Source organism: Grus americana, chromosome 16 (genome assembly GCF_028858705.1).
Source record: "Grus americana isolate bGruAme1 chromosome 16, bGruAme1.mat, whole genome shotgun sequence".
NCBI classification, from domain to species: Eukaryota; Metazoa; Chordata; class Aves; order Gruiformes; family Gruidae; genus Grus; species Grus americana.
Genome location: NC_072867.1, coordinates 9,604,362 through 9,629,114, shown reverse-complemented (window position 1 = coordinate 9,629,114; position 24,753 = coordinate 9,604,362). Strand labels below are relative to the sequence as shown.

At 42.2% G+C, this 24,753-nt stretch overlaps 1 protein-coding gene across 23 annotated transcripts in view; it reads left to right on the top strand.

Moving 5' to 3' along the window:
- Positions 1–24,753, top strand: part of FBRSL1 (fibrosin like 1) — a 549,252-nt gene that overhangs the window by 248,131 nt on the left and 276,368 nt on the right. For 21 of the 23 annotated variants that reach the window (XM_054844224.1, XM_054844220.1, XM_054844213.1 and 18 more), the window contains one exon: positions 7,846–7,881. The exons of the other annotated variants lie outside the window; for them this stretch is intronic. In XM_054844224.1, the coding sequence (XP_054700199.1) occupies positions 7,846–7,881 (36 nt within the window). The remainder of the gene's footprint in view (positions 1–7,845; positions 7,882–24,753) is intronic. 23 annotated transcript variants of the gene reach the window in all.

Genomic DNA, 24,753 nt, shown 5'->3' with positions numbered 1-24,753 from the left:
TGTTGACCCAAGTAAAAGTGGAAGGCTTGGGCATTTTGTTTTGGTTTTCCTCCATGTTCCATAATTGTCCTAATCTTTTCTGATGTCCTGAACAGTCCAAAAATCCACACAGAGCCTTGTATAATGGCTTTAAAAAAAGGTTTTTATCTTTTTCTTGACCCATCAGCTTAAGAACTGCCTGCTTTTTAATGGATTTTCTCCCTCACTAAATTGAATGGATCGTCCCTCATTATCATTTAAATAGAAGCCTCACTCCCTGTGAACATGGAAAATTTGAATGTGGTAGTAGAGCTGTGATAATTTGAAATATTCGGAAGGTGGGGGTGAGAAGGGGGAGCAGGCAGGAGAGTGCAGAATTGCTGAATGTAATTGTCATGGATTCTCAATTTTGTTGCCACAAGATGGGAAAATAGACTAATAATTGTCTTCCAAGCCTAGTAGAATAGTTGCCCTAGTTAGCTGAAGCTAACACTCTAATTGTCATGGGGGCACAGAGATGAATGAGGATGTATGCAGGGCACAGCCAGGGCTAAATTGAGTGATATACTAAGGCAAAGAGCAAATTGGCAATTATTGGCCCAGCTGAAAAGGTTGGCAGGTGTGCTGCTTTCTCACGAGCCCTTAGGGGGAAATTGGAAATATAAAATATCGACCATAAATACTCACTGATTAGGAAATATGTTGCAAGAGGTGCTGGCCACTTAAGAGTCAAAACTCTCCTTTTCAAGGGATTGACTTCAGCTGTGCATAAAATCAGCAAGCACTGCTACTAAGTTGTTCAGAGCTTTTTCCTCTCATCCCCCATCCCCCAGGCTATCTTTTCTAATTTTTCCATCATCCTATCCTCATATGTTTGTTTGTTTTTCTTTAAACATAATAAATGAGAAGTATTCTTTTAGGAAATGCAGAGATTTTCCTCTCTCTAAATGTTCTTTGATAAGTGTTTAGCATATTGTATAGACTAGATATAAAACTCTCTCTCTGGTAGATGAATACAAAATAACTTCTGTGATTTCTAATTCAAACAGTTCACTGTGATCTGCTTTTCTTTGTGTGCCATCACAGACACTATCTCCCCCTTCTACTTTCTGTACCACACTTCCCCTCCTGGGGCAAAGGGATTAAAGCAGCAACAGGATACAAAGCTGCAGGTCCGTTACGTGTGCCTCAGGCTGAGGCACCTTGCCAGAAGCATGATCAATTGAGCCTCTGAAGTGAGAATTGGACCACAGTCACACCGCAGGTCCATATTTATTCACTTTGCAAACTTTGGCACATGTGGGATGCCTGGTCTCGGCTTCAGGCAGGGTGGCGGTGAGACAGCAGAGCCTGGCATGCCTCAGGCCAGGAACACCTCAGTGCGACAGTCAGAGATGTTACTGAGTGCGTTGAAGGAGATTTTTGGAAGGCCCGGGATAGCAACATGTGGACTGCAGACTCTTTGTGGCACGTGCTGTCCGTTGTTCCCCATGTATAACACACTAGAATCTAATCCCCAGTTTGAAGAATGGAATGAGAGCATGATAGAGCTTAGTGAAATAAAGGTAGCAACAGGATAGTTTTAAGATCCCTCCTCAAACCATGAGTCTTGGGAAACTGGTTTGAATATACGTTCGAGGATTATGAAACCTTTCAAGTCACAGTATTCTGGAGGCAAAAATTCATGTCCCTTCAGCATGCTATCTACTTTTATCTTTGTGTCCCTCAAAATACCGAATGCTTGCATGAAAACTGCTGCAGCAGAAATTACTAGCAAAGTTGTAATGACTTGCATGAAGTTTCAAGTAGTGGAGCATAGCTAGGAACAAAGAAAGTCTGGAGAAGATTTTGTGAAGTTGGCCAAGGGGTGATGGTTTGAATGGGAGCAGCACTTATGCATGTTTCGTGCGTTTCGTAAATCTGAGGTCTGTCATATTATTCCTGGCTTACTGTATGGATTTCGTTCGTTCCTGGTCACCAGCCGTCTCTCCTTTGGCTGTCTATGGCCACCAGCTATAGGAATCTAAGTGTCTTGGTTGGAAGCTGTTCTGTAGCTTCACAAGCCAGTTACAGATGTTTAGACCTTGTGTAGTTTGATATCTTACTGAACTGGTTTTGCAGTATTTCCAAGCATAACCCCCTTTGTTTATCGAACATAATAAACTAGGTGAATTAAAGAAGGAACACATTCAAGTTTTGCATGACATCCAAAATAATTCGTTATGTATTGTGGTTATCTTGTCAGGTCCTGGTTTCTAATCTAAGTGAACATCAGATGCACTCTGAGACCTTTGCCAAGTCAATTGAACTCTGTATTAACAGACAGGAGTGTGACTATGGAAATTGTGTTAAGAGGCTCTGCGTTAAGGTCTGGGATATCTTCCGCCCTTGGCCCTTTTGCCCTCCTCCCCACTTACTCCTCTCATTCCAAGACATTTAAGTTTTGCAGGGACTGGCTTGAAAAGGAAATGCTAGATTTCTGCAGTAGTCAAAGCTGAACCAGTATTCTGTTCTATAAATGACTAAGTGGACAGGTAAATGTGCGTACTTCCTTATGCCTCAGTCCTATCTGACTGCAGAATTGGGGTAATTGAGAAATAGTGAAAGACAGGTACAACTGAGGTGATTTTTCATCCTGAACAAATGCTATAAAACATAATTAAAACTTAGTTCTCTCCATATTATTGATTAACTCTGCTGAGTGCTAATCAACCAAATCAGGCTTGTGGCATTCGGCCATATGATAAGCTTGGGCCTGCAATTCAGCAAGGCAAGATGAGGCAGTAAATAAGAGCTGGGAAGTGTGCTTTAGTTCCCTCCTCTGCTGGGGACCCCTCAGGTGACACTGGGCATGTCCAAGTCTTTCTCTGCCTCAGTTTCCACACTAACATGGGTGTGGCATTAATAATAGAGCTAGGTGGCTCTTTTGGGGACTGTCCTGTGCCCACATAGGAGTAGCTATTTGCCCAAAATAGCTATTTCAGCACCTGACTTGGAGGTACTCGATATACTTTTGGTTTCAGCCACCAGAAGTGGCATATTTCAGAGACACTGGAGTGAACTCTTGACACTTCTGGAATATGTTAATTTAGGTCTTTTAGCCAAAGAGGAGGGAAGTGAATACTAAAAACAAGAACTAATTTTGTGGCCGTGCTGCTATCACCTGCTTTTATCTAATCCCCTTATAGTTAGTTCACGTATCGAGGATACAAAAGATCCAAGTTGAAACCTGCCTGACTCATCGAGAGTGGGGAATTGGCTTGAGATGCCCTATCACCTTGATTATTACTGGATTTTAAAGCCCTTCCTACTGCCTTTCTAGTTCAATAAATAACCCAATGGCTTTAAGAAACTGAACAGAGGATGTCTTGATTTCTTTTGCATCATGAGAACAGTGGAAGGCCGTGCTTTTATTTATACAAGGGAAATAACTTTTCCTGTCAATTTAATAGACGATCTTGGAAAACCTGCTGAAGGTTACTGGTGAGATTTTGTCTTTATTTTTTTCTCTAAATTGCAATCATGTTGCTTATCAGAAATAAAGGAAAAAATCTTTTAAATACAATTGCAGATTGCAGTTTAACTCAAACTCTCAAGGACATTGGTGGGGGGATAGCAGAGTCTTTCAACAGCAAGATTTTGTCTTTGCTGCCAGAAAGGTGTATTTTTTTTATATCCAGTGTAATTAACATGAGAGCTATCCCAGGGTAGAAATAATTCACTCTGTGACATAACTGAAATGTCTTGTCTCCTGTCTGGTTTTGTTTTTAACCTTGGGCTTAAAAGGAACCAAAAATCTTTAGTTGTAAAAGAGCACATCATCTGCAAAATATTATAAGCCATTTATCTTTATGCACAAATGCCATCTAGCACTGTAGTTCCACTTATGCATCATTAAATGCACAGACCACACTCATTTTGCCCCTAACTAATAACAGTCTCCCTTAGAAACCCAGGGTATTTCAGACACTGCTGAAAGAGGTGTGAGGGGCACAAAAGCTGGTGTTCAAGCCAGGTAGAGAGGACCTCTACCCTCCCCGAGGCTGTGCTCGGGATTGCTTCACGTGGCAGCCACAGCCAGCGGGAGCAGTGTCTGCAAGCTGGGCATGGATGCATCCACTGCAGTGGCTGCGCTGGAGGGCTTGCAGACTGTGCCTGCTGGCCCCTGCCTGCTTTGAGCAGGTGGTACTTGGGTTGTGTGGGCACATTGCTCTCCTCGTCTCCCACTTCTTCTGCAGTGTTGGGGTTTGCAGCTGTGAAGGCTTTTAGAAAGGCATGACATGGCAGCTGTTCCTGTGTCTGACTGCAGAGAGTTGGCCAGGTGGGGTCACGATCCTCTGTCTTTGAATTGCGTGTTTGGCTGCATTTTTGCTGCCTGTGATGCCTTCTTCAGGCAGTGTTCGAAGGCCAGAACTGAGCCTGGGTGCCAGGGTAAGAGCTGCTTTGAATTTTTGTCTCAGGTGAACCAAAGCTACCAGGCAGGTGCTGTGATGGTCAGTGCAGCACTAACATGAACGTGGCTAGCTGGGTACCGTGGTGACCATTGTACACTGCTGCTTGAGGAACCTTCAGACAGGGAGAAAATTGACCAAAATAGCAAATAGACTATTTTGAGAATAGGAATTTTAACACAGCCCATGTAAGTGCTCCTATCCTGTAGGTAAAAGCCTCTGTAGGTCATTGCAGCTGAAGATTTGCCCCAGGAACGGCTCTTGCCAAACAAGCACTCATTCATAGTCAAAGGAGGTTTCTTCAACTTTGGGTGGATGCCAAGTTAAACTTCCACTAAGATTTCTTGTATTTGCAGCCACAATTGATTACTTTTCTCATTATTTGATCTTGATATAGAGACATATGGATTGAGCTATGTTTATATCAACCCTCAAAGATTTTTTTTCTTTAGGAACATCCATCACAGTTGCGTGCAAACTGTTTTGCTCTGGCACTCAAAGCTGATATTAGCTGAGGCTTTCAAAGTTTCTGCATGTGGCAGTTGGTATGGATCCTTCTAAAGAGCCCGCAGTGTTCCCAGCTAACCAAGAAAGCAATAGCGGTTTGTTAGATGTGCAGAAAAATGCTTGCAAATAGCTCTGGAGAGTGTGGGACATGGCTGTGCGTAAACCTAATTTTTTGAAAGGATTTTACGAGTTGAATCCAAAGTATTCACCAGTTACTAACTTTATATGTGCAATAAAACTTTGGGGGGGCCGGGGAGGAGGACACAACTTTTCCCCCCCTCCCTGATTTGATTTTGATTGCAAGGGAGGAAGAAGTTCTTAGATGTGAAAAATGCCGGAGTAAATTGCCATTCAGTTTTAATTATTTCTGATGTAACACTTTATTCAGCAACTGTTTTTATCGTTTTCTATTCAGTGTTTTTAAATCAGTGGTCTGCAGATTCCTGGGGTTCTTGGACAGCTTGGGATGCCTGAAAGTTATCTAAGAAAAGCAGGGTTGTTGTTAGCGCGTTTGAGTTTGTTGTCTAAGGGTCTGCTCCATCCTGGGAAAATATTTTGGGTGTGCACAAGATTCAAAGAAAGATTGAAAGTAACTATTAAAGTGAAAATGCTTTGAGGGGCAGTTTCCCTACAGAGAAGATTCTAATGAAACCTCGTGTTTCTGTTTTTGGTTATTATTTCCAATTTGTTAGACCTTGTCAATCTTTGTTAAATCTGAGTTGATGGCGGGGGGGTGTGTGTGAGAACTGCCACCCTTTCTCCTTTCCTCCTCCTGCCTCTCCAAGTAGGTAATTTGCCCTCTCCTCATTTTCCTGTGTACTTTAGGTGAACTGCCTGATCAAGCTATCCAAAGTGTCAGAACAGATAATTGTGTTCAGCTGTTCAATACACTTATGTAGATAGCAGGATATTGTTATTAACCTTTTTTCTATACAAGGCTGAAGTCTGTGAGTTGTTTGAGGATTTTTTTTTTTTTAAAGTATTTAGGGGGAGAGATAGGTTTGTCTCAGTTTCTCAAAAACAGAGATAAATGTTACTGCCCTTCATTTCACCAGTCTGTAGCTTTATTTCTGGGAAGTTTACATTAAAGAGGTTTATAAATAACTCTATTTTTTGGTAGCATTTGAAGGCAGAGACCAAATCAATGTGCAATATGCAAAAGGTGGAAAGTTAAATGCTGTTAGTGGTTGGTTATTACTATCTCAGACTCCCCTGTGAAAGGTGTCCTTTTCCTGCAGAGCAGAGGTCTCCTGAGTTGCAGGACAGATGTGCAGGCATTGCGTGCCAGGGATGGGGATGGCACCAGTCACACGTTGGCTGCAGACCTGTGTGTAAAAGCTGGGAAGAGCTGTGCCACAGCTTTCCTTCCGTCTGGCACCCTGGTTCCTGTGCCAGCTGGTGAGAGGGTTAATAGGGACCCCTCTTTCCTCCAGCAGCACACTCACTTAATTGTAGGGCTTCGCTGTTATCTTTTCTTCGCTTTGGAAACTCTCCCCCACGGGCACTTGGCGGGCAAATTGCTTCTCTGGTGTCTATGGCAGTTGCAAGACAGTGGCACAGAGCATGCATGGGCAGACCAACAAGACAGTCGAGTCTTCCATTGAGTGCAGGAGTCTGGAAAGTTTTCTGCATGTATCTAGATATCTTCTAATCAAAAGCTTTGCAAACTGGTAGTACAAAGGAACTGTTATCTTACTGGTGGAAAATTACAAGTATTTGCAGTAGCCTACAATCGGTTTGCATCAATCTCTTTGGGAGTATTGTGCTGTTGTGGTGATTTAGTAACACGATAACTTCTGGCGCTGCTGCAGAAAGACAAACAATCCTCGCGATCAGCCTGCAACAATTCGGTATTTTTGTTCAGGCTTTGGTACCCACTAGAACATCAGTCTTAGAAACAGGACTGCTAAGACTCCCTGAATCTTGTTTAATAAATATCACGTAGCAAGGGCACCATGATTATAAATCACAGTTGGAAATTGGCCTGCAGAGTACTTGCTGGGTCATGTGGTGTCATATGCCACCACTGTTCCCAGCTTCTTTTTAATTTCCGAAAAGAAGGCATATAGCAGCAGCTGGAGATAGAGGTGGAATTCATTTAGCTGCGTCGAGAAAGCCACTGCCAGCACAAAACAGCAGCTCGACAGTCTTGGGTCGTAGAGAGGGGAAAGGGATCCAAGTGACTGGAGATGGTGTAATGAAAAGGAAAAGAACCAAATGATTTGCCAGCATGCGAAAGAGGTAAGGAGGTGGTAGAGAAAGGAGCAGGAGGAGCTGAAATGAAGAGCAGCAGTAAACAATGTAATTTAACTTATTCAAAAGGGACAGAATACTTATTAAAGATCTGAGAGATGATAAATTAGTGCTTTGCTGCTATTGTTGTTTCAGATAGAGTTGTCATATGGTAATACTGCAGCAATGAAGGCTGGAGGATGACAAATTCATAGAGGGGAATGGAAAGTGTGATGTATGGTTACATGACTGAAAGTTGGAGTCGATAAGGCAAAATGTGCAGCCCTGATTCAGGAAAGCATCCTTACACACGTGTGCTGTTCCTTGAAAGCTGCCATTACATACTGAAGAGGGACGGTTCAAAATGCATACTCTGCTGCTATGAAGACGTATCCCACATTGAGAGCTTTTACCTTAGTTGGGAGGTGCTGTCGAAGCCCTGCTCTAGCTTATGAAAGCCTTGTCTGAAGTAGCCCTGGAGCCCTCACCTGGAGATGCTCTTTTGCTGTTACTCCTGTGGCAGCACGCAGAATGTCAGATCATTTGAGGCACTTTGGTTGTGAAGTTCTCCCCTAAGGAATACTGGGCTGGGGGAGGGAATCGCAAAATGATTCTTATCTTACATTACACAGAATCTCTTGCATTACTTACTGTGGCATATTGTTTCCTCCCACAGAGTTCTGCTCAATCGCTTTCAGGAAGAGGCTACTCCGTAAGTCATTTTACAGCTAATTCTTTCACTTCTGTTGATGTTGATTGCAGAGGTTTACACTACCTATTGCATATCCACTGACATAAAAGAAATGCAGAACATAAAAAACAAGGTTAGAGTTACAGGATTGTCACACACCTGGCAGGGGACAGCCCTGACATATAAGCATGCATTAAGAGTCTGAGGGCTTCTTCAATTGAATTTTATTCTTATAGGGAGGGGGTTTTTTTATGTTTTATAGTGGATTTCAGCTAGATAGTCACTTTGTGAGAATTAAAAGACGTGAGTGGGGAGAGTTTTCAACACCGGTGGGAGATGCTTCCCTTGTCCCTCCCTCATATAGGTTTTCATTTGTGTGTTAAATACAAGAATCAAAGACAAAATAACTCAATTTTAAGAAGAATTGTGACCTTCACCAGTGTGAACAAAAGAAAGTCAATGTCCTCTTTCTTTACAAGCTCTGAGTTATAAAACAAGCTCCCTTGTTTTAGGAGGATGTTTCTGGTCTTCTCTTCGCAGGAATGCTATAGGTACCAGTGTTCTAGGGCTGGTGTTATGGGCCAGGACATGTCTGCATGTGTATGCAATGTAATGCTGATGTTCAACTGACCATTTCTTTTCACGTGTACCTTATTTGTATGTGCAATAATGACATTTCTTCATGTAGAGGTAGTATAATTATTGTTTATTTTGGGTACCTTTGCTGCTCAGCTGTCCAAAAAGGCAGGCACATAGACCTTATTGTATATATTAATAAGGAAATAGGAGAGGGTGTGAGTGGCTTAGCAATGTCAACATGAAAATTCCTGGAATCACATTATATTTGACTCTCACAACAAACGTATGTATGTGTTATGATACCTTGGTTGTTCAGCCAAGAAGTCATGTATACCCTCGTTGCTAGTGCAAAGATTGTAGAGGAAGGCACATGCTAATCTTGTACGCAAATCTGAACAAGAATGTCTTAGTCCAGCTAACAATTCTTCCCTACACTTACTAACAATAATTGCTGTTTTCATGACCTCTGCCATGATAAAGTTTTGCCTTCTAGGTGAATGGTCCCAAACCCTTGTTTCTTACCAAGAGCTGTAACTCCTCACTTTTCGTAGACCAGAACAAGGGTGGATTTTATATACTTCAGGAAGTTGATATGGAGACCTGGTACCTTTTTTTTTTTTTTTTTTTTGCAATAATTGCACGAATTATTTTCTTTCAGTAATTTATGTTGTACATTTAGAGTTGTATGATGGAACCTGTGAGTTCCTACTCAGTGCTGTGTGCACAGAGAAAAAATTGCTAGGCAGAGTAGAATTTATGGTCTGATTTCATAGTGACACTGTCGCATGCTATCATACATATTATCAGAAATTCATAATGCAAGACCAAGTACATTTTAATCATAAAGCCATTACAAAATAACATATGACTTGAAAAGTCTTAAGGTTTTAATGAAATAATGTCACAAATTTTTAGACAGTAATGACACATGTCTCCTAAGTATCCTCCTGTCTAAATCTTTCCAGCATCCCAGGTGAGTATCATTACTTAATTCATTGAGTGATGAGGAACGTTTGCTCTAGGACCAATTGCGCTCTGCTTCCCATACACATGAACAGCTGGATTCACCTAAGCTTTTGAAGGCAGATGCTGAATCTTCTCTTTGTCTATAAAATGCCATGCATGCCTGTGGCACCACATAAATAATAATGAATCATCTTCACAGATTTTATGACTGAGGGCATGGTTTGGGAATTAAACAATTTCCCACTGGCTATAACACAGGTTGCGAAATCTTAATGGAAAAAGGCCAAAGAATTCTTTTTAGAGTCTCAAGGCCAATAAATCATAGGACTGTTTTCCTCCATTGCTGGCTGTTAAGAAATTTACTTTTGTCTCTCAGATAAATGATTCTGAGAAAATTTTTAGCTCCTTCTCTGTGCATGTGTGGGGGCAAGGTTCTGTTATTTAGCCAACCCATAACTTCTCAAGGGAGGTAAGAGCTTTCTGCATGCCAAGGCAGTATTTTGAGATCATGAGTAGTGTGAGCCTGGGGTTGCTTTTCCTTATGGGTTGTCATTTTCCCTATTAAACTGCCTTCTGCCTCACCATGTACCAGCTGTTGAGGCTGACCATTTCCCTTAAGACTCCAATGCTGCTCTAAATTGATTTAGCATAAGGCAGAGACTATCACTTCCAGCACTGCCAGACCTCGCTGGCCCAAACCTGCATTGGAAGCTGATTCTCCCAGGTGGCAGAGAGATGTTCAAGCCACTGGTTCAAGACAACTGGCCCCAAACCAGGGGTTGTCCATAATGTCTTGTAACAGTTTTCATTTTCTCATGAAAATGGCTGTATATGAAACACTAGGTCACTATTTTGGCTCTGCCCCTGTTTACATCAAATAGGTTGTTTGCCAGACGTGGTGAAAGGATGATAAAAACTAGTGCTAGCAGGAGGCACGATGGAGACACTGGTCTGGTATTGAGTGTGCCCCCTGATATCTGTGCATGGCTTGTGTTGTGAAAGACTGTCACTTGCAGGATGATGATATATATCATTACTTGGTGAAGTTCTTGTACCGGGTTTCATAAGCAGCTGTTTAAATACCACAAACTATTTTGTGCCTGTTCATTTTTAATTAGCTCGTTTCACATCTGCACGCTTCACCATTCAGTTGCTTCAGCTGTCCTTGCAGAGGTGTTTGCTTTCAGAAACATTTGTAAAAAATGCACATTTTAAGGAAATGCGCATTTGCAAAAAGAGGACTTAAAACCTGTAGTAGTAATCTTGTATGAAAAGTTTCAGTCCAAGGTTCAGCTCATCCAGCTGAATATCCAAGGCCTGTTTGTACAGAGGAAGCCAATGTTGAAAACCTTGGCAAACCACTCGTATATAAGGTGCAGACTCTGGAGCTAGAGTTAAGAAGAAAACTAAATGCAAGTGTCTAAATAATAACTCCTGACTGTTGAATATTCTAACAACTTCATGGACTTAAGGCTTCCCATGGAACATTAAGTGTCTAAATAAGGACTGTGCTTGAAATAACTCAGTGAAATTCTGAATTAAAGTTACCAAATAACCTCTGGTTAACTTCAACTGCACCTAGATTTAAATTGTAGCCTCAAAAATAGCATTAACAGTGACTTGGCACGTAGTTTCACAGTCTATCTGTAGATATTACAGACAAAATTTCTTATCAATCTATTTCCCAGAATAAAGTTCTGAATGGCATTTACTTTTACTTGGATAATATGAGACATATCTATGTCTGTACTGTTTCTGCAAGCTCCTTATCTCATCAGTAGCATGTGTTTCATATCCTTATCTTATTAAATGTATGCTTCCGCTGTGCTGAGAAATAGAATGCTAGTTTGTTTATGGAGGTTAATATCTTATTCCCTTTATGACTTGATGGTCACATACGTGTGATAAACTATTCTAGCCATTTGTCACACTTCCTGCATGCACAAATGAGATTAGTGATTTTAGTCAGAAAGGTCTGTCTGTCCTCCGAGCAGACAAAACAGATTTTCTTTTTGGTAACAAGATGAGAGTCCTGTCTACCTGAAAACGCACTGATTTGTTAAAAAATACAGAAAGAATTAGAAAATAGCTCTATGTTGAGGTTTCTGTGTATCACTGAAGGTGCCCTGTGGACCATTTTTCAAATTTATTTCTGATAGTTAAGTCATTGTAGGACCTAAGGTAGTTAGAAAGTAGTTACAATGAACATAAGATCAGTACATACAGTCTGTTATTAATAGCTAAAAAGTTGCAATTGTTTATACCATTGCGCACATCATATAGACAAACTCAAGCTGCAGTTGAACTGGACTCAAGTTTTGTAGAGAGCATGGAAAAGGATAGAACTGGGAATATGTGGTAGCTTAAAAAAATAAATACAAAACCTCTTCCAATAAATTATGTAGTTTATTTATAGAGCATCTGTGCAGCTGTTCCTCTTCTGAAATGGAAGGGGCTAAAATGTGGGAGTGAATAAAAGAATAAACTTGAAAGCATATGGCAAATGGATAGCCAGTGAACCAACCTGCCTGAGTGTACCTTGGAACAAAAGTACAGGAGGATGAGATGTCATTGTTTGGTTTTATTTGTTCTTGGAAGATTTTTTTAAAAATAAAAACAGTAACATACACTTGGCAACAGCGGCAGCTGATTTTTATTCTGAGCTTCTGTAAAATATCAAAGTCTTTGCAGCCTAGTCAAATCCCTGGCAGCTCATCAAGTTCTGTTGATTTTACATCTTCCTTGTTGAGCGCCGGAAACCAGTGTCTCAGATAGCTTAGACTGTAGCTCATGGATAGAAAGAAAAGTGCAAAACACCATAAGGCTTGCAGAGACGCTTGGGTCATCCAGAATCAACTCAGTGCTATCTGCAACCTTCTTTCCTTCTACTTGATGACATAGCCTGAGAATGATTATCGTGTTACCCTGACAAAGATGGAACCTGAGGTGGTACAGGCAAGCACTGGGAGGGCTTTGAGCATCCTAAGCCCTGCTGCACTGTCTGCCTGTACCCCAGTCTGATCCTTCCTGACTGTTTCTCTCAAATTATATTGTTGATTTTTGGAATTGGCTTCCGAGTTGCTAGTGGTGATCTTGACAGCCTTCCAGGACTCCTGTCCTGTGCTGCGTGCTTGATGTTGCATACAGTGGGCTGTTGCCCAACACAGCTGCCTGTGACCACCTTACCCCACTCAGATCTTTTTAGCTCGTACCCATGAGCACACAGCACTCTTGCCAGGACAGCAAGTACTGGGCTGTAACTCACCTGATTTACAGCATGGAGGCAGTGTCCAGCGCAACAAGCTCAGTGGGAAGGAGGACCAATATGAATGACTGCAAAATGCTAGGTAATCATCAGCCTAGGAACTGTTGACTCTCTGCAGGTTTATATACCCTCATATACCCTGTAAAGTTCTTTTTGTGGCCTGTTTTAGTTTTGTGCCAGCTCAGTGCAGTTCTGTGAAACCCTGAAACAGATGGTCCCTGCTAAGGAGGCTGTTCCCACGCCAGAAATCCTCGGTGCATGCACAGGCAGGTTCACCGTCTCAGTGTAATGGTTACAGAAGCTTGCTGAAGAAGACGCCAGCAGCGTTCCCCTGATCCACTCTGTGCTTCAAGAATGTTCTTGTGCTCTTAGGTTGGGTATCAAATTGTAAGGCTTGGAAAAGCACCTTCAACAGCATCTTTTCTGTACAGAGCTTAACTCAGTACCACTTCCTACATGGAGCATGGTCCAAGACCCCAAGTGATGATTATATACCTTGCCATCTTTGAGACTGCCGCGGAGAAACTGATGTCCTGAGAAGGATAAATTTCTACATAAAGATAAGCAAAATTATTGCTATGAAGCATATAATACTATTGCTTGGGAATTCTTGAGTGTGCTTCAGCTCGTGGGTGTGGAAGCATGCTCAGTGACCAGAGGCAAACTTGAACTGTAACTAATGGGGTTTCTCCACCTGCTGATCTGTCATACACTATTGAAAAAACTCTCTTCTGTAGGTAGGTAACATTTCTTAGCTGGGCTGGAAAATTCATTGTATTTTAGGACCTCTGATAAATTAGCATTTTTCCTTGCCAAAAATCAATATTGGAAACAGGGCTCTTGTTATGAATCTAAAACTCCTTGAGCTGGAGCCAAAGTTAAATGATAAAAGTGAATTTAATATATATTTCCTACAATAGTGCGCCTGTGGGCTGGCAACATGAGCAAGATTTTCTGGACAAGATTTATGAATAGGGGAGTAACAATGCCAAAATAAGTATCAATCTCATTTTGCCATGATGCCAAGTATAAAAGAGGGACTATACTTGTCTTTTTCTTCTGGACAAGAAAAATAATGGCAGATAGGTCCCCTTCAGGTGAAGCAATTCTCTGTCTTCTTTGAAGACAGATACTCAGAAGGAGAAAAGAAAAAGGGCCTAGAATAAAGTGATGTGGCCTGTAAGAGCAATGACAGCACAAAGGATTTAAAAAAAAAAAAAAAGAAAAATAATAATATGTAATAGAAACCTAAATAATTTTGAAAGGACATATCCCTCTAAGATAGGAGGAATTTTAAAGAGCCAGGCATGTAACGGTGGGTGTCAGTCCAAAGCATTTAACTTCCACTGGTTTTCTTTTCGCGTGTTTCTAAATAGCCTCACTTTACAAGAACTATCCCCACGTTTGAATTCACCTGGACAAGCCGAGTTCACTGAATAGAGTCCGTTTGCTCAGAGTGCCGTGTGGGATGGAGCCAGGTTGCTGTAAGCCAGCCGAGGAGCTGGCTGCTTGACTCTGGAGGCTGTCCCTAACCCGTGAGCTCAAATGCTAATGGGTAATTAGTACATATGTTACTCCACATCCGTGGGAGCTTTTGAGGGTTTTTGAAATGTCCCATGAAAAGCATAAGCAGAAGTACAAATATAAATAAACTACATACTTCAGCTTTACAAATACTGAAGTCCATGAACTTCCTTACAACACATTTTCCTTTAGAAGTTCCCTTTTCTGAAAGTCTGTTTCTTCTTAGATGACCTCTGCTTTTAATTAGGATGAAGAGTCCCATAAATTTTCACTCATCTCCACAGCAATAAGTAAGCACAAAGGGCCTTCTCTGGCTGAATTTCAGTCTGCCTGGACCAGTGGCCTTGGCAGAGGGGCTGCTAAGGAGGCTCTGGCGCAGCCGTACCGGCAGCAGTGCCCCTTTGTCCCTGCGGCCAGAGCAGGATGGGATGATGCCGATTTCCATAAACCCCCCAGCTGCAGGGGAAGTGCAGCCAGCTGACACCACAAGCCCTTGCAAGCCCCTTGAGGTATGGGGCATATGACTTCTGCGTGATTTTTGCCCACGTTTTTAATCTCCCTTGCTATTGCCCTCAGCTCTGCTCAGGGCGATGGGGGGATCAGATCTCTAATCTGACTAGAAAGACAGTATTGTTACACAGATGCATCCCCCAAAAATCCCACTGCTCCTTGGCTTTTGGGGTAGGATAACCTTGCTGTCCCTGGCCTTGCATGCTAAAATCAAGAGTTGTCCTAAATCCATCTTGAATTCACCAGCCTGGAAGGGATTACAGCCTGCTGAAGAGGGAAAGGCAAAGGATTTTGTGAATATCTGGTCTTTATTTCTGGACCTTTTTGATTAAGACTATCCTGAGGCAGTTGTGTCATTTATATGTTGTAGCTTTCCTTGTGTAATAGGGCAGGGTATTTGCTTGTCTGTCTCAGCTGTTTCACATTGTTATTTGCTCTCATGGCTCTTTTTCCTTGAAATCCATTGCCTTGTTTTAACTTTCTTTCCTTTCCCTTTACCAAAACCAACAAAAAGATGATTAAAACAGACGGTTGATTAGAATCAGGGCTACTTACCTGATGAGCACAAAGAACAGGGGTTAAGTGTGGGGCCTCTTGGGGGATTTGCTTTTGATTTTTCTTTAATTCTCTAATAGTCTTGTGCAGTGAGAATTGGCAGTGCTAGGGCTTTATACCTAGAGAAGGGGTTAAACTTGCCCATTTCTGAGGGCTGCCGGAGCGCACTGGTGTGTGTTATGCTGGGTGCTGTGGCAGGTTCCTCAGAGGAAATTCATGGGGGCAGGGAAATGGGGATTCACACTCTCTTGTTTTATCTCATATCTCAATATGCCCTTGCAGAAACCTGCACCCAAAACCACGAAGTGTGAGGGGAACAGCAGAGGAAATAACAGTGCTGCTAACTCAGAATGCTGTTGTAGAAATAAAAGACGAACAGCATGTTTTGTTCACCTTAATCGTAGGTGAACAAGAGAGAACAAGGAAAAGGGATCGAGTGCATCAACTTTGTGGGTGCTGTTGGCATTAGAAAGCACTGTCCGTCATCTTAAAGCATTGTAAGATTTAAAATATTTAATTGTGCAGCTCAGTGGAATACCCTGTTGTGCTTACACTCGGGCACTGATTGTTTATCAGTCCCCAAATGGTTTTCCCTGTGTTTAAACTGCAATGAAATAAACTAGTCCAGAGAGGGTAGGTTATTCGGGTTGGTAATAAAACTAGTCACTGCACATCCAGAGTGTAAGGAAGGTTTCCTGTAGGTTGGTGGTCTTTACTCAATTTCATCACTTGCATTTTTTCCTTGTCTCCTTCTTTTTCTTTTTTTTTTTTTTTTAACTAAGAGACATTATTAAAGGTTGGAGAAAAATCTTAAATTTCTTCCCTGTCCTAACAGAAGACGAAGTTGCAACTTTAATTTAACACCACAACAGAAGCAATCCTAAGTCAGATCTCACACCAGAAAAGGTTTTGGTAACATGCTGAAGGTGTGGTGGCTCTGCTGTGAAAACTGCAAACTGGGGGGGGCGGGGGGACAACGGGAATCTGCTGTAGGCTGAGGTTTCTCTCTTTCTTGCTTCATGTGTGAGCCAAGTGTAAATATACTGGGGCATGTCATTGCGTCTGCAGCGGAAAGGCAGTGCTCCTCCATTCCCAAGGGGTGGGAGAACAGAGAAACAGCCCCCATGCTTACCTCTGTAGGAAGGTGGTTCAGGGAGGAGCCCAGGATTCCTGGGCTGCCTTTGTAGGAATGGTTAAGCTCCTGCTGCAGGAGTAAAATCATTACTGAAGAGACTGAATTTCTCTGCAGTGCTTGCTTTGCTGGAAGAGGAGCACTCAGATGAAAACCCTGGTCAGCCACGTGATATGTTTCTTACACCAGGTCAGTGTTTTCACTTCCCGCCACCTTAGCATTTCAGCATCGCAGTTCCTTGTGGTCAATTCCAGCCCCTGTCACCATGTCTTGCTGGTAACGTTTTAGAAAGTTGTCCTTTCTCCTTTTTATAGCAAATAAATAAATGAAACTGTAAGAGACTCCTCCTTACCTGATGCAAAAGGACCAACTGCAATTCTAGAAAGCCAGGGAATGAAGGACAAGGGCAGAAATGTGAATGACTCCGTTGTGTGTAGCTTGTATGTGAGATACAAATCACACAGATGTGGGAGACCTTTGCAATACCACCTGGCAGCTGGTAAGCCCAAGTACTCTCTGCTTTTTCCTCGACTCTTTGTTTTAGTAAATGGCTTTCAGGAGGCAGTGGTGTAATTCTGAAATTCAGGCATTGCCGTACCCAAAAGTTGGTCTTTATAAGTCTTGTTTTAAAACCCGTTGATCAATGAGATGAATTGAGAAATTTTTAACTTTCAGTTCAGAATACCCGCTGTTTCAGCTTAGTTTTCAAGTGATTGTAGCTGTTCTCTCATTTTTCAGCTCATCTCGGGTCAGGAGCTCAAAGACATTGAGGTTGAGTAAAACAACTGTTCATCACTCTGAGCTCTGCTTTGTTTTTGTGGGAATCGTCTGCTTCTGTAGCACCTTCGATTTCATTACTTTTTTTAAAGTTTGGTTTACTAACTTGCTTTTGGAACAGGTACAGCTACCAAAGCTACTTTTTAATTAGCCCTGTGGTCCATCCGGTGTGTATGTGCTAACGTCTTGGCTGTACAATGTACTTCCAATGAAAGGTAACAGTCTGCCATAGAGTCTTGTAACCTCGAGGTCAGTTTTGAGCTCAAAATTGCTTTTGATTATGGCATTAGTATGTGTCTCAAGAAAATAATAAAAAATCCAGCGAGCACTAGTGGTCCTTACATGGTGCTGCTGAGTTACACGCTCAAATGGTATCACATCGAGATTTTACCAGAATTAACTGCTTTATATGTAGATTCTTTCCAGATGCATTACTGTGCTACTGGTTGTGAATATTCAGAGTTTTGCAACCAGAATGATGGAAAATTGGCATACAGTTACATCACTGGGGACACGTCTGCAGTGGTTCCTACAGGAATGTAGCCTGATTCATGCTTTTACTATCTTCATTTCATCTCTGTGCTTATGATAGATAAGACTTTGTGTGCCTGAACACTTATGGCCTGGATCTGAATTATCCTGAGGAATTTTCTTGTTTGATTAATTTGCCACATGTGTTCTCCAGAAAGCCTCATGACATTGAGAAACATGTAAGGACTGTGTAGATGCCAGGTGTTTGCAAACCTCAGTTCAGGTTTTTTAGACTGGTACTTTGCTATCTGTAAGCATAAAGAAGTTTTAGGTTTGATTCAGAAACTACTGTGTGTGGTTCTCAGGTTTTCTGGACATGGTCATACTAGATGTTGAGATGGTTCATGCTACCCATGAAATCAGCTAATCAAAGCAGGACAGTTTTTGGACATATTGTAGCAAGTAGAGTGCTGTAGATGAAGTATGGTATAGACTGCATAGCGTGTGCATCTCATGCAGCATCATACTCAGAACAGCTAGTAATCAGCAAAGGAAAAAATGGTTGAATCGAGGTGGGTAAAATATCTACCTGTTTTAATAGATTGATGAAACTCTGCTGTCATCTGCAGTGGTTAAGTGTTTTATTTTGCCGTGTGTCACATACACTCTACAAGTAGCCAGAGCTGAGCAAGTGAAAACGTAACTGTTGTCTGTGAGGTTTCACTCTACCTTCAATTGCAGAATATGGTTTAATATGACTTTTCTTCACAATTATTCTTGGTGAACTGATTTCCATGTATCATCAGATCATTGTGACAACCATTAGACCTCCACTGTGATGTCCCATGGAGTGACTAAAGCCACATGCCCTTCTTTCTGCCACCTAGCTGAGGACACCAAGTAGTGTCAGTGGAGGAAATTTCTTACTGACTTCAGTAGGTGAGGACTAGGACCTTCAGACTCTGGGCAGCAGCAGCATGAACAGCTGAGAAGTTAAACTTAATGGGATACTTGTAATGAACCAAAGATTCAAAATTTGTTCTCAAAATCACTTGTTTAAAAGGCTTTTCTCTGTAAGCATTCTTTGTAGCAAAATACAAGTAGGTGTTGACACAAGCACGATTGTAAGGCTCATGATCAAAGTTAGATCAAACCTCCTCTTCCAGTTCACAGAACACATATTCCCGACTGTATTCACATTGCTCTTCCAAAGCTGCTTAAAAGCATCTAGGCCATGTAGCACACTGGTTTAAGAGAAAAAGAGCTTGAAGCATGAATATTAGGATATCACAATGAAGATGCCCAGGGCCACTAACTGGCAGGCATCGAGTTGTAACAGGTGGAGGGTGGTCACAGATGACTTCTAAGCATCTTTCCCTCCCCCTAAACACTTGTTGTTCTCAGAAAGAGCCCTAATTTGGTTCATCTCTAGAGAGTCAGGGAAGAGGGCAGGAGAGAGTAATAAATGGTCCCTTGAAAACAAGAGTCAGTAATACACGCCACATGACGACCTAGACAGCCTATTTAACTGCAGCCAGTTTCCTGCCGAAGATTCATTTCTAAGAGATTGTGAGAGCACTCGAACAGGAAGCTGCAACTTCACCAAACGGTTTCGGTATCAGTGTGTTATCTGTGGTCATTCCCCTCTACAGCTTGCGGCCAGCTTCTGGTTAGCAGAGAAAGACACTTTGAGCTGAGCTGGCATCAGTTCCCACCTACTTAATCAGTTAAGTTGTGAGCCGTGTGGTTAGCTCGAGTCCTCTGGTTGTCTTGTGGATTGCCAGTGACAGGAAGGTGGAGATGTATTGAGTGGTTCAGACAGGAATAGCTTGGTTATCTGATGGTCACCCCAGAGACTGATAAAATTATGTGAGCTCTTTTCTGAGAAGACATCAAAAAAGCAGAAACTGTTGTCTCTAACCACCTGAAGAGTTTACAACGTCAAGGGAAATTTTGCTTATCTTAAAAGCCTCAAAACTGTTAACCCGTCTTCACCGCTGCAGACCACAGCACTGCCTTAGACTCTCGGTGCACGCAATGAAGATAGCAGACTGTCACGTGCAAAGCTGTAAAATCTTATTGAGGAAACGTTATAGCTCAGATCTTCCAAAATTACTTTGGCACTTCAAATTCAGAGGTGAACAACTTGAAACATATGAGAGGAACTAGTCTCTTCTGAGGGATTGTAGTCCATATGTTTAGAAAACTCAGCCTCTTTGAGGCTCTCACATTGTCAGGAGTTTGGGCATGCAAAACGAGGCACTGTTCAAATCATAGCCTGTTTGATGAGCCTGGACTAATCTGAAGCCAAAATGATGGTGGCTGTGACATGAGCTTGCGAAGGTTAAAACAGAGGTGGTGGTCATATTCTTGGGATCACTTAGGGCACTTGGTTTGGTTTTGCCGTATATTTGCTGAGCAAACCTCGGGATTAGAATAGACAAACTTCAGAGAGAGACCTGGATCAAATGAGGTTTTAAATTAGTACTTTCAAAGAGGCATTGGGCAAGTTGCTCTAAGCCTCGGTGAATGAGATTCTCTATCCTTGAAATGGGAGAATGGTAGTCATCTCCTTTGTACGTTGGCATGTACAGATGGAGAGTGTTTTACTGAATATTTACTAAAACAGGTAAGGTAGTTCTGAACAGAAAGTCCACCTAATTTTTGTGTCTTGTGCCTAGAGTATAAGGAGCTCTGTGCTGCTTGTCCTGTGTCCCTGTCTGACCATCCCTCTCCTCAAACCAGACTCCTCAGCTTCTCCTGTCCCCCAGCCATGGCTTGCAGCCCAGCTCTCAGCAAGGTGCCTGTTGTGGCACCGGCTGATGTCCTGTGGATGCTGCCAGCTGGCATGGGGAAGGCGGTGCCTCCCACTGGAGCCAAGGGGCTGGGATGTCTTGCTCTCGGGTGGGAGAGGCTTCTATGACCTGTCCAGAGCTGTCACACCCATTGAGGCCATCGCTCTAGCGCTGGGTGCTCTGGCCCTTTCCTTACTGCCAGCCTAGGAATAAAAGCAAAGGTGGGCTTGGTGGCAGGGCTCCGGCAGCACAGCCTCACCCTGTACCTGTGCATCGTCAAAACTTCATACTGAAGTCACACAATATGCTGTGTGATTTGTAGCTGTAACCATCACCATAATGAAATCCTGCTTGTCCTGGTTTTGTTCAGGTTTTGAAATAAAGCCTACGTGTTTGTAAGGGCATGTGTCTGTACAGGAGGCCTGTAAGATGCTTTTGTCTGCTTACGTTGCTTGGCTCAGCCTCTGTCAATGACAACCATAACAATCAGTGCATTTTTGACTCAAAGCTATTTCCTTTCCTGGTGCAGATTATGTCTGGTATGCATAACGTGTTAATTTAACAAAGCAGTTCTTTTGATACAGCTTTAATTTTTTAACAACAGCTCGGAGGCAATGATGTACAGATTATATAGTGTCAGTTTCCCAATTAAAGTTTTACAGGAAAATACTCTGGTTTTGCTTTAAGCCTGCGTTGAATTCTTCCTTCTGGCACTTGTGCAAATGGAAACTCTGCTATTGCAAAGCATCCATTTGAAACCTTGAAATATTTATTGAGGCTGCATTGAATACTGAAGCAGGAATCTTCCTGTAGGCTTGTTGATGTCTGTCACACGCATATATTTTGTAATTAAATGTCTGGAAGCTTGTGTGTGTGTGGTTGGTTTCTTGTGTTCTATTTTTTTGTGGGTTTTGTTGTTGTTACACTGTATTTCCTGAGAAATGTATTTAATGCATTCCTTTTAAGAGTTCCTATGAAATCTTATCTAAGGCAAGACTACATCTTTGATGTATAGTGATGAAGCTCCTACTAATTGTTGGTGCAGAACACTGAGGAGGTGGCTAAACTGCTGCCCGTCCTAGAATGTCAGACCTTGTGAAGATGATTCCTGCGGCATAACGTGCCTGTTTGAAGGATGTGGGATGGAGAGCACTGAAGGGACTACAAGAAAATAATTCATTCTCAAAACTACCCACAAACTGAACAATTGTATATTTTTTTATTTTCCTTCTCTTTCCTTTTCTTCTTCCCATCCCCTTGTCTTGGATAATATCAGGTCAGTGACTTTTCCTGTTTGTATCACCTGGAAGTAACAGCGCCGGACCCCATCCAAAATTGTCTGCTGGTCTAGGAAAGCCTACCCAGAGTTTGCTCCAAGGAATGTGATTGTGTGGAGCATAAGCTGAAACTCAAAGGGCAAAGCAATGTAGCACTGGCATTAGACAGGACTAGGAATCATTAGCTCCAATGACAACAGAACACGCCACCGTGAAGCTGCAGAACCAAATGCCTGATGGCGTCTCCCTTCTGCCCTGGCCTCTGGTGTCCTGGTGACACTCTCAAGGTACTAGCCAATGCTCAGTCCAACCAGAGGCATGTCCTGGCTCGGAAGAGTCTCACCCACCTGGAAGTTGCGTGATGACTAGAAGAACTGGAGTATCAGATACGTAATTTAGATTAACCTACAGCCTGCAGTAGCATTAGTTATTGCCCAGATTTGCAAAGAAGCATGGTAGTATGAAGATCTCTGCAACTGCATCTAAATCTAGCCATTAGTGGGGAAAGTACAGCTGCTTTTACTGGATAGCGAGCATGGTCTCTGAACCTGCGATGACCCAGCAGGCTGTGGCTGGGGCAGGCAGCTTCTCTGCCTTCAGAATGTGCTGAGAGTCTGAAATATTCTCTGCTGCCAAAGTGCCAAGGAAGCCACCTGGCCCACTTTGAAACCAAATGCTGCAGTCTCGTGTGTTTATCACTTCCCTGGTTTTCTTTCTTTTTCTATTTCCAACCAATCTCTTTGGTTTAGTCCTACTGCTAGATAATTATGACTTTCATATCTACATCTTTTTCTCAAACTTGGCTGCATTATTTTTGGGCAGCTATTTAAGACTTCTATTATTTTTTAAAACATATTGTGTCCTTATTTGCATATTTGCATTTCAGAACAAACAAACAATGATATTTCTCACGGTATATCACTCTTCAAATATTTTTCTTAACAAGTATAACTTTTTGAGGCATGCCAGAATCAGCTTCACTATATGAATCCTATTTAAGGATCCAATTTAGAGCATTGGAAGGGAGGGAATTTAAGGGGCTGTTTCCACAATCACTATATCTGGTGCCATGTGAGAAGGTAGGTTAAGAATTGGTTAATATTTCAAGGAAATTACAATAGTTCCCTAGCAGAAAGGCCTTTGTTTCTCCTCAACATTTGTTTCTCCTCAATGTGTTTCTTCTCAAATTCTTTATGTTATTTCCTTCATCAGACACTGGAATAGAGTCTGACGACCTAAGCAGAAGGGCAGAAGGTCTGGGGAGCTGTGTTTGGCCTCCAGGATGAGGGCCACCATATAGAAATCCTTAGTAGACACTAAACAAGACAAACATGCATCTGTTATGTTGCTGCAGTATGATGGGCTCTTGGTACATATATGAAAAAAAAAGGCATTTATGTGGGAAATGAAAGCCAAGGCATTCATTATCAAAACCAAAAGAAATTGATTCTTCAGCAGTGTTTTATTTCAGGGACTTTATTTGTATAATGGCCAATGACTGATGTAAAGTTAATCGTTTTATCTGAAGGTTGTTAACACAAGCCGACAATTAGTCTCTGCATCGCCGATGGGCTTCACTGTGGTTGGTGCAGAGAGCACAAGTATTGTGGGCAGCATAGCCTCTCAGGCCCACTTCATCCATAAACTCCATAGGTTTTAAAGCATCTTGGGGGAAGGGAGGAACAGCTAACCAACCTAGGGATTTTCTAAAGTGTTTCTGTTGAGTTCCTTAGTTGAATGATGGCCACCAAGCTGTTGGGTTGGCAGGATTGATGTGATAGTTGCCTTTTGGAACTGAATGCTGAAATTTGAATAGTCTTGCAAATATAAAGGAAATCAGTTCCTCAAAAGCTTCCAGTACTGCTGCAGCATTGAATGAGAAAAACAGTGGAAGTTGGTTTAGGCAATGCAGTTTAAATGAAGTGTACGTGTTCAAACATGCATGAAGAGCAATGCAAATGAACTTTAGATTAATCTGGTGTTTAGAAAGAAGGGGTTTGGAGTGTCCGCACACTACCCACTTGTTGACCCAAAGTGCTATGACACATTGTGCATCGATGACTCGCACTTCTAAGTTTCTGTTCAGGTGGTAGGGTCAGCAATCAAAACAGGCTCACTGGGAGGATCAAAGGGGAGGGCAGGTTCTCAAAAGAGAAAGAAAAATTAGAAGGGCAGTTTGCAGTTTCACATTAATTTTCTTCATTGCTATACTGAACAGCCAGGGAAAGCGAGTAGAAGATGATTGCATGAAGGAGTTGAGTAATGTTGAAATGCGCAGAAACAAAGCTGCTGCAGGGCTGTCTGCCAGCTTGTGGGTGCGGAGCCAGTGGGACGGATCATAATCTGTGAGGTGCACAAATAGTTCAGCATCTGAACAACGCGTTTGGCACCTACTGGTTTTATCTAGAGTTTTCTGGAGGGCAGGGAGGGGGATTTGGAGTTTTTTTGCTTTGTTTTACTTGAGGAATCGAGTGTGGAAGAAAGCTCCTCAGTAGGACTAGTTTCTGCTTCACGTTATGGATGTTTTCCACCTGATCTGATCAAAACCTTATCTCTGATCTGTCTGCCTTGGGCAAACATCCTTGGGCATATTCTGTTCAGGTAGCTCTTTACCTCGCTGGCCTCAGACAATGAGTGGGAGAACAGTAGGGTTTTTCTCATGTCTGTCAATGACAGCAGTAGGAAGTTGCAGGAAGAGAGCCCAATACATAGAGGGAGTGGGTCTTTGCCGGCTAAGCAGGACCACAGCGTGGCTGTGGTTTGTGGCTTTACTGATCATGATGTCTTCACTCACCAGTACCTTCTCAAGTTGATTGATTTTGTCAGAATTTGCTTTAAAAGAAATGAATTCTTATCAGCACTTGCGAAACCTAAGGCAAATATGTCATTGAAAATAAGGTTACAATGGCTTGATCAAGATCTCATGAATTGGGGTTTTCAGACATTTAAATGTGTTCAACTGCTGTAAAGCTGGAAGCACAGGTAGGAAGGATGCGTAATTAAAGTTGCATTGTGAGAGCCAGATTCAGAACTTCTCAGAGC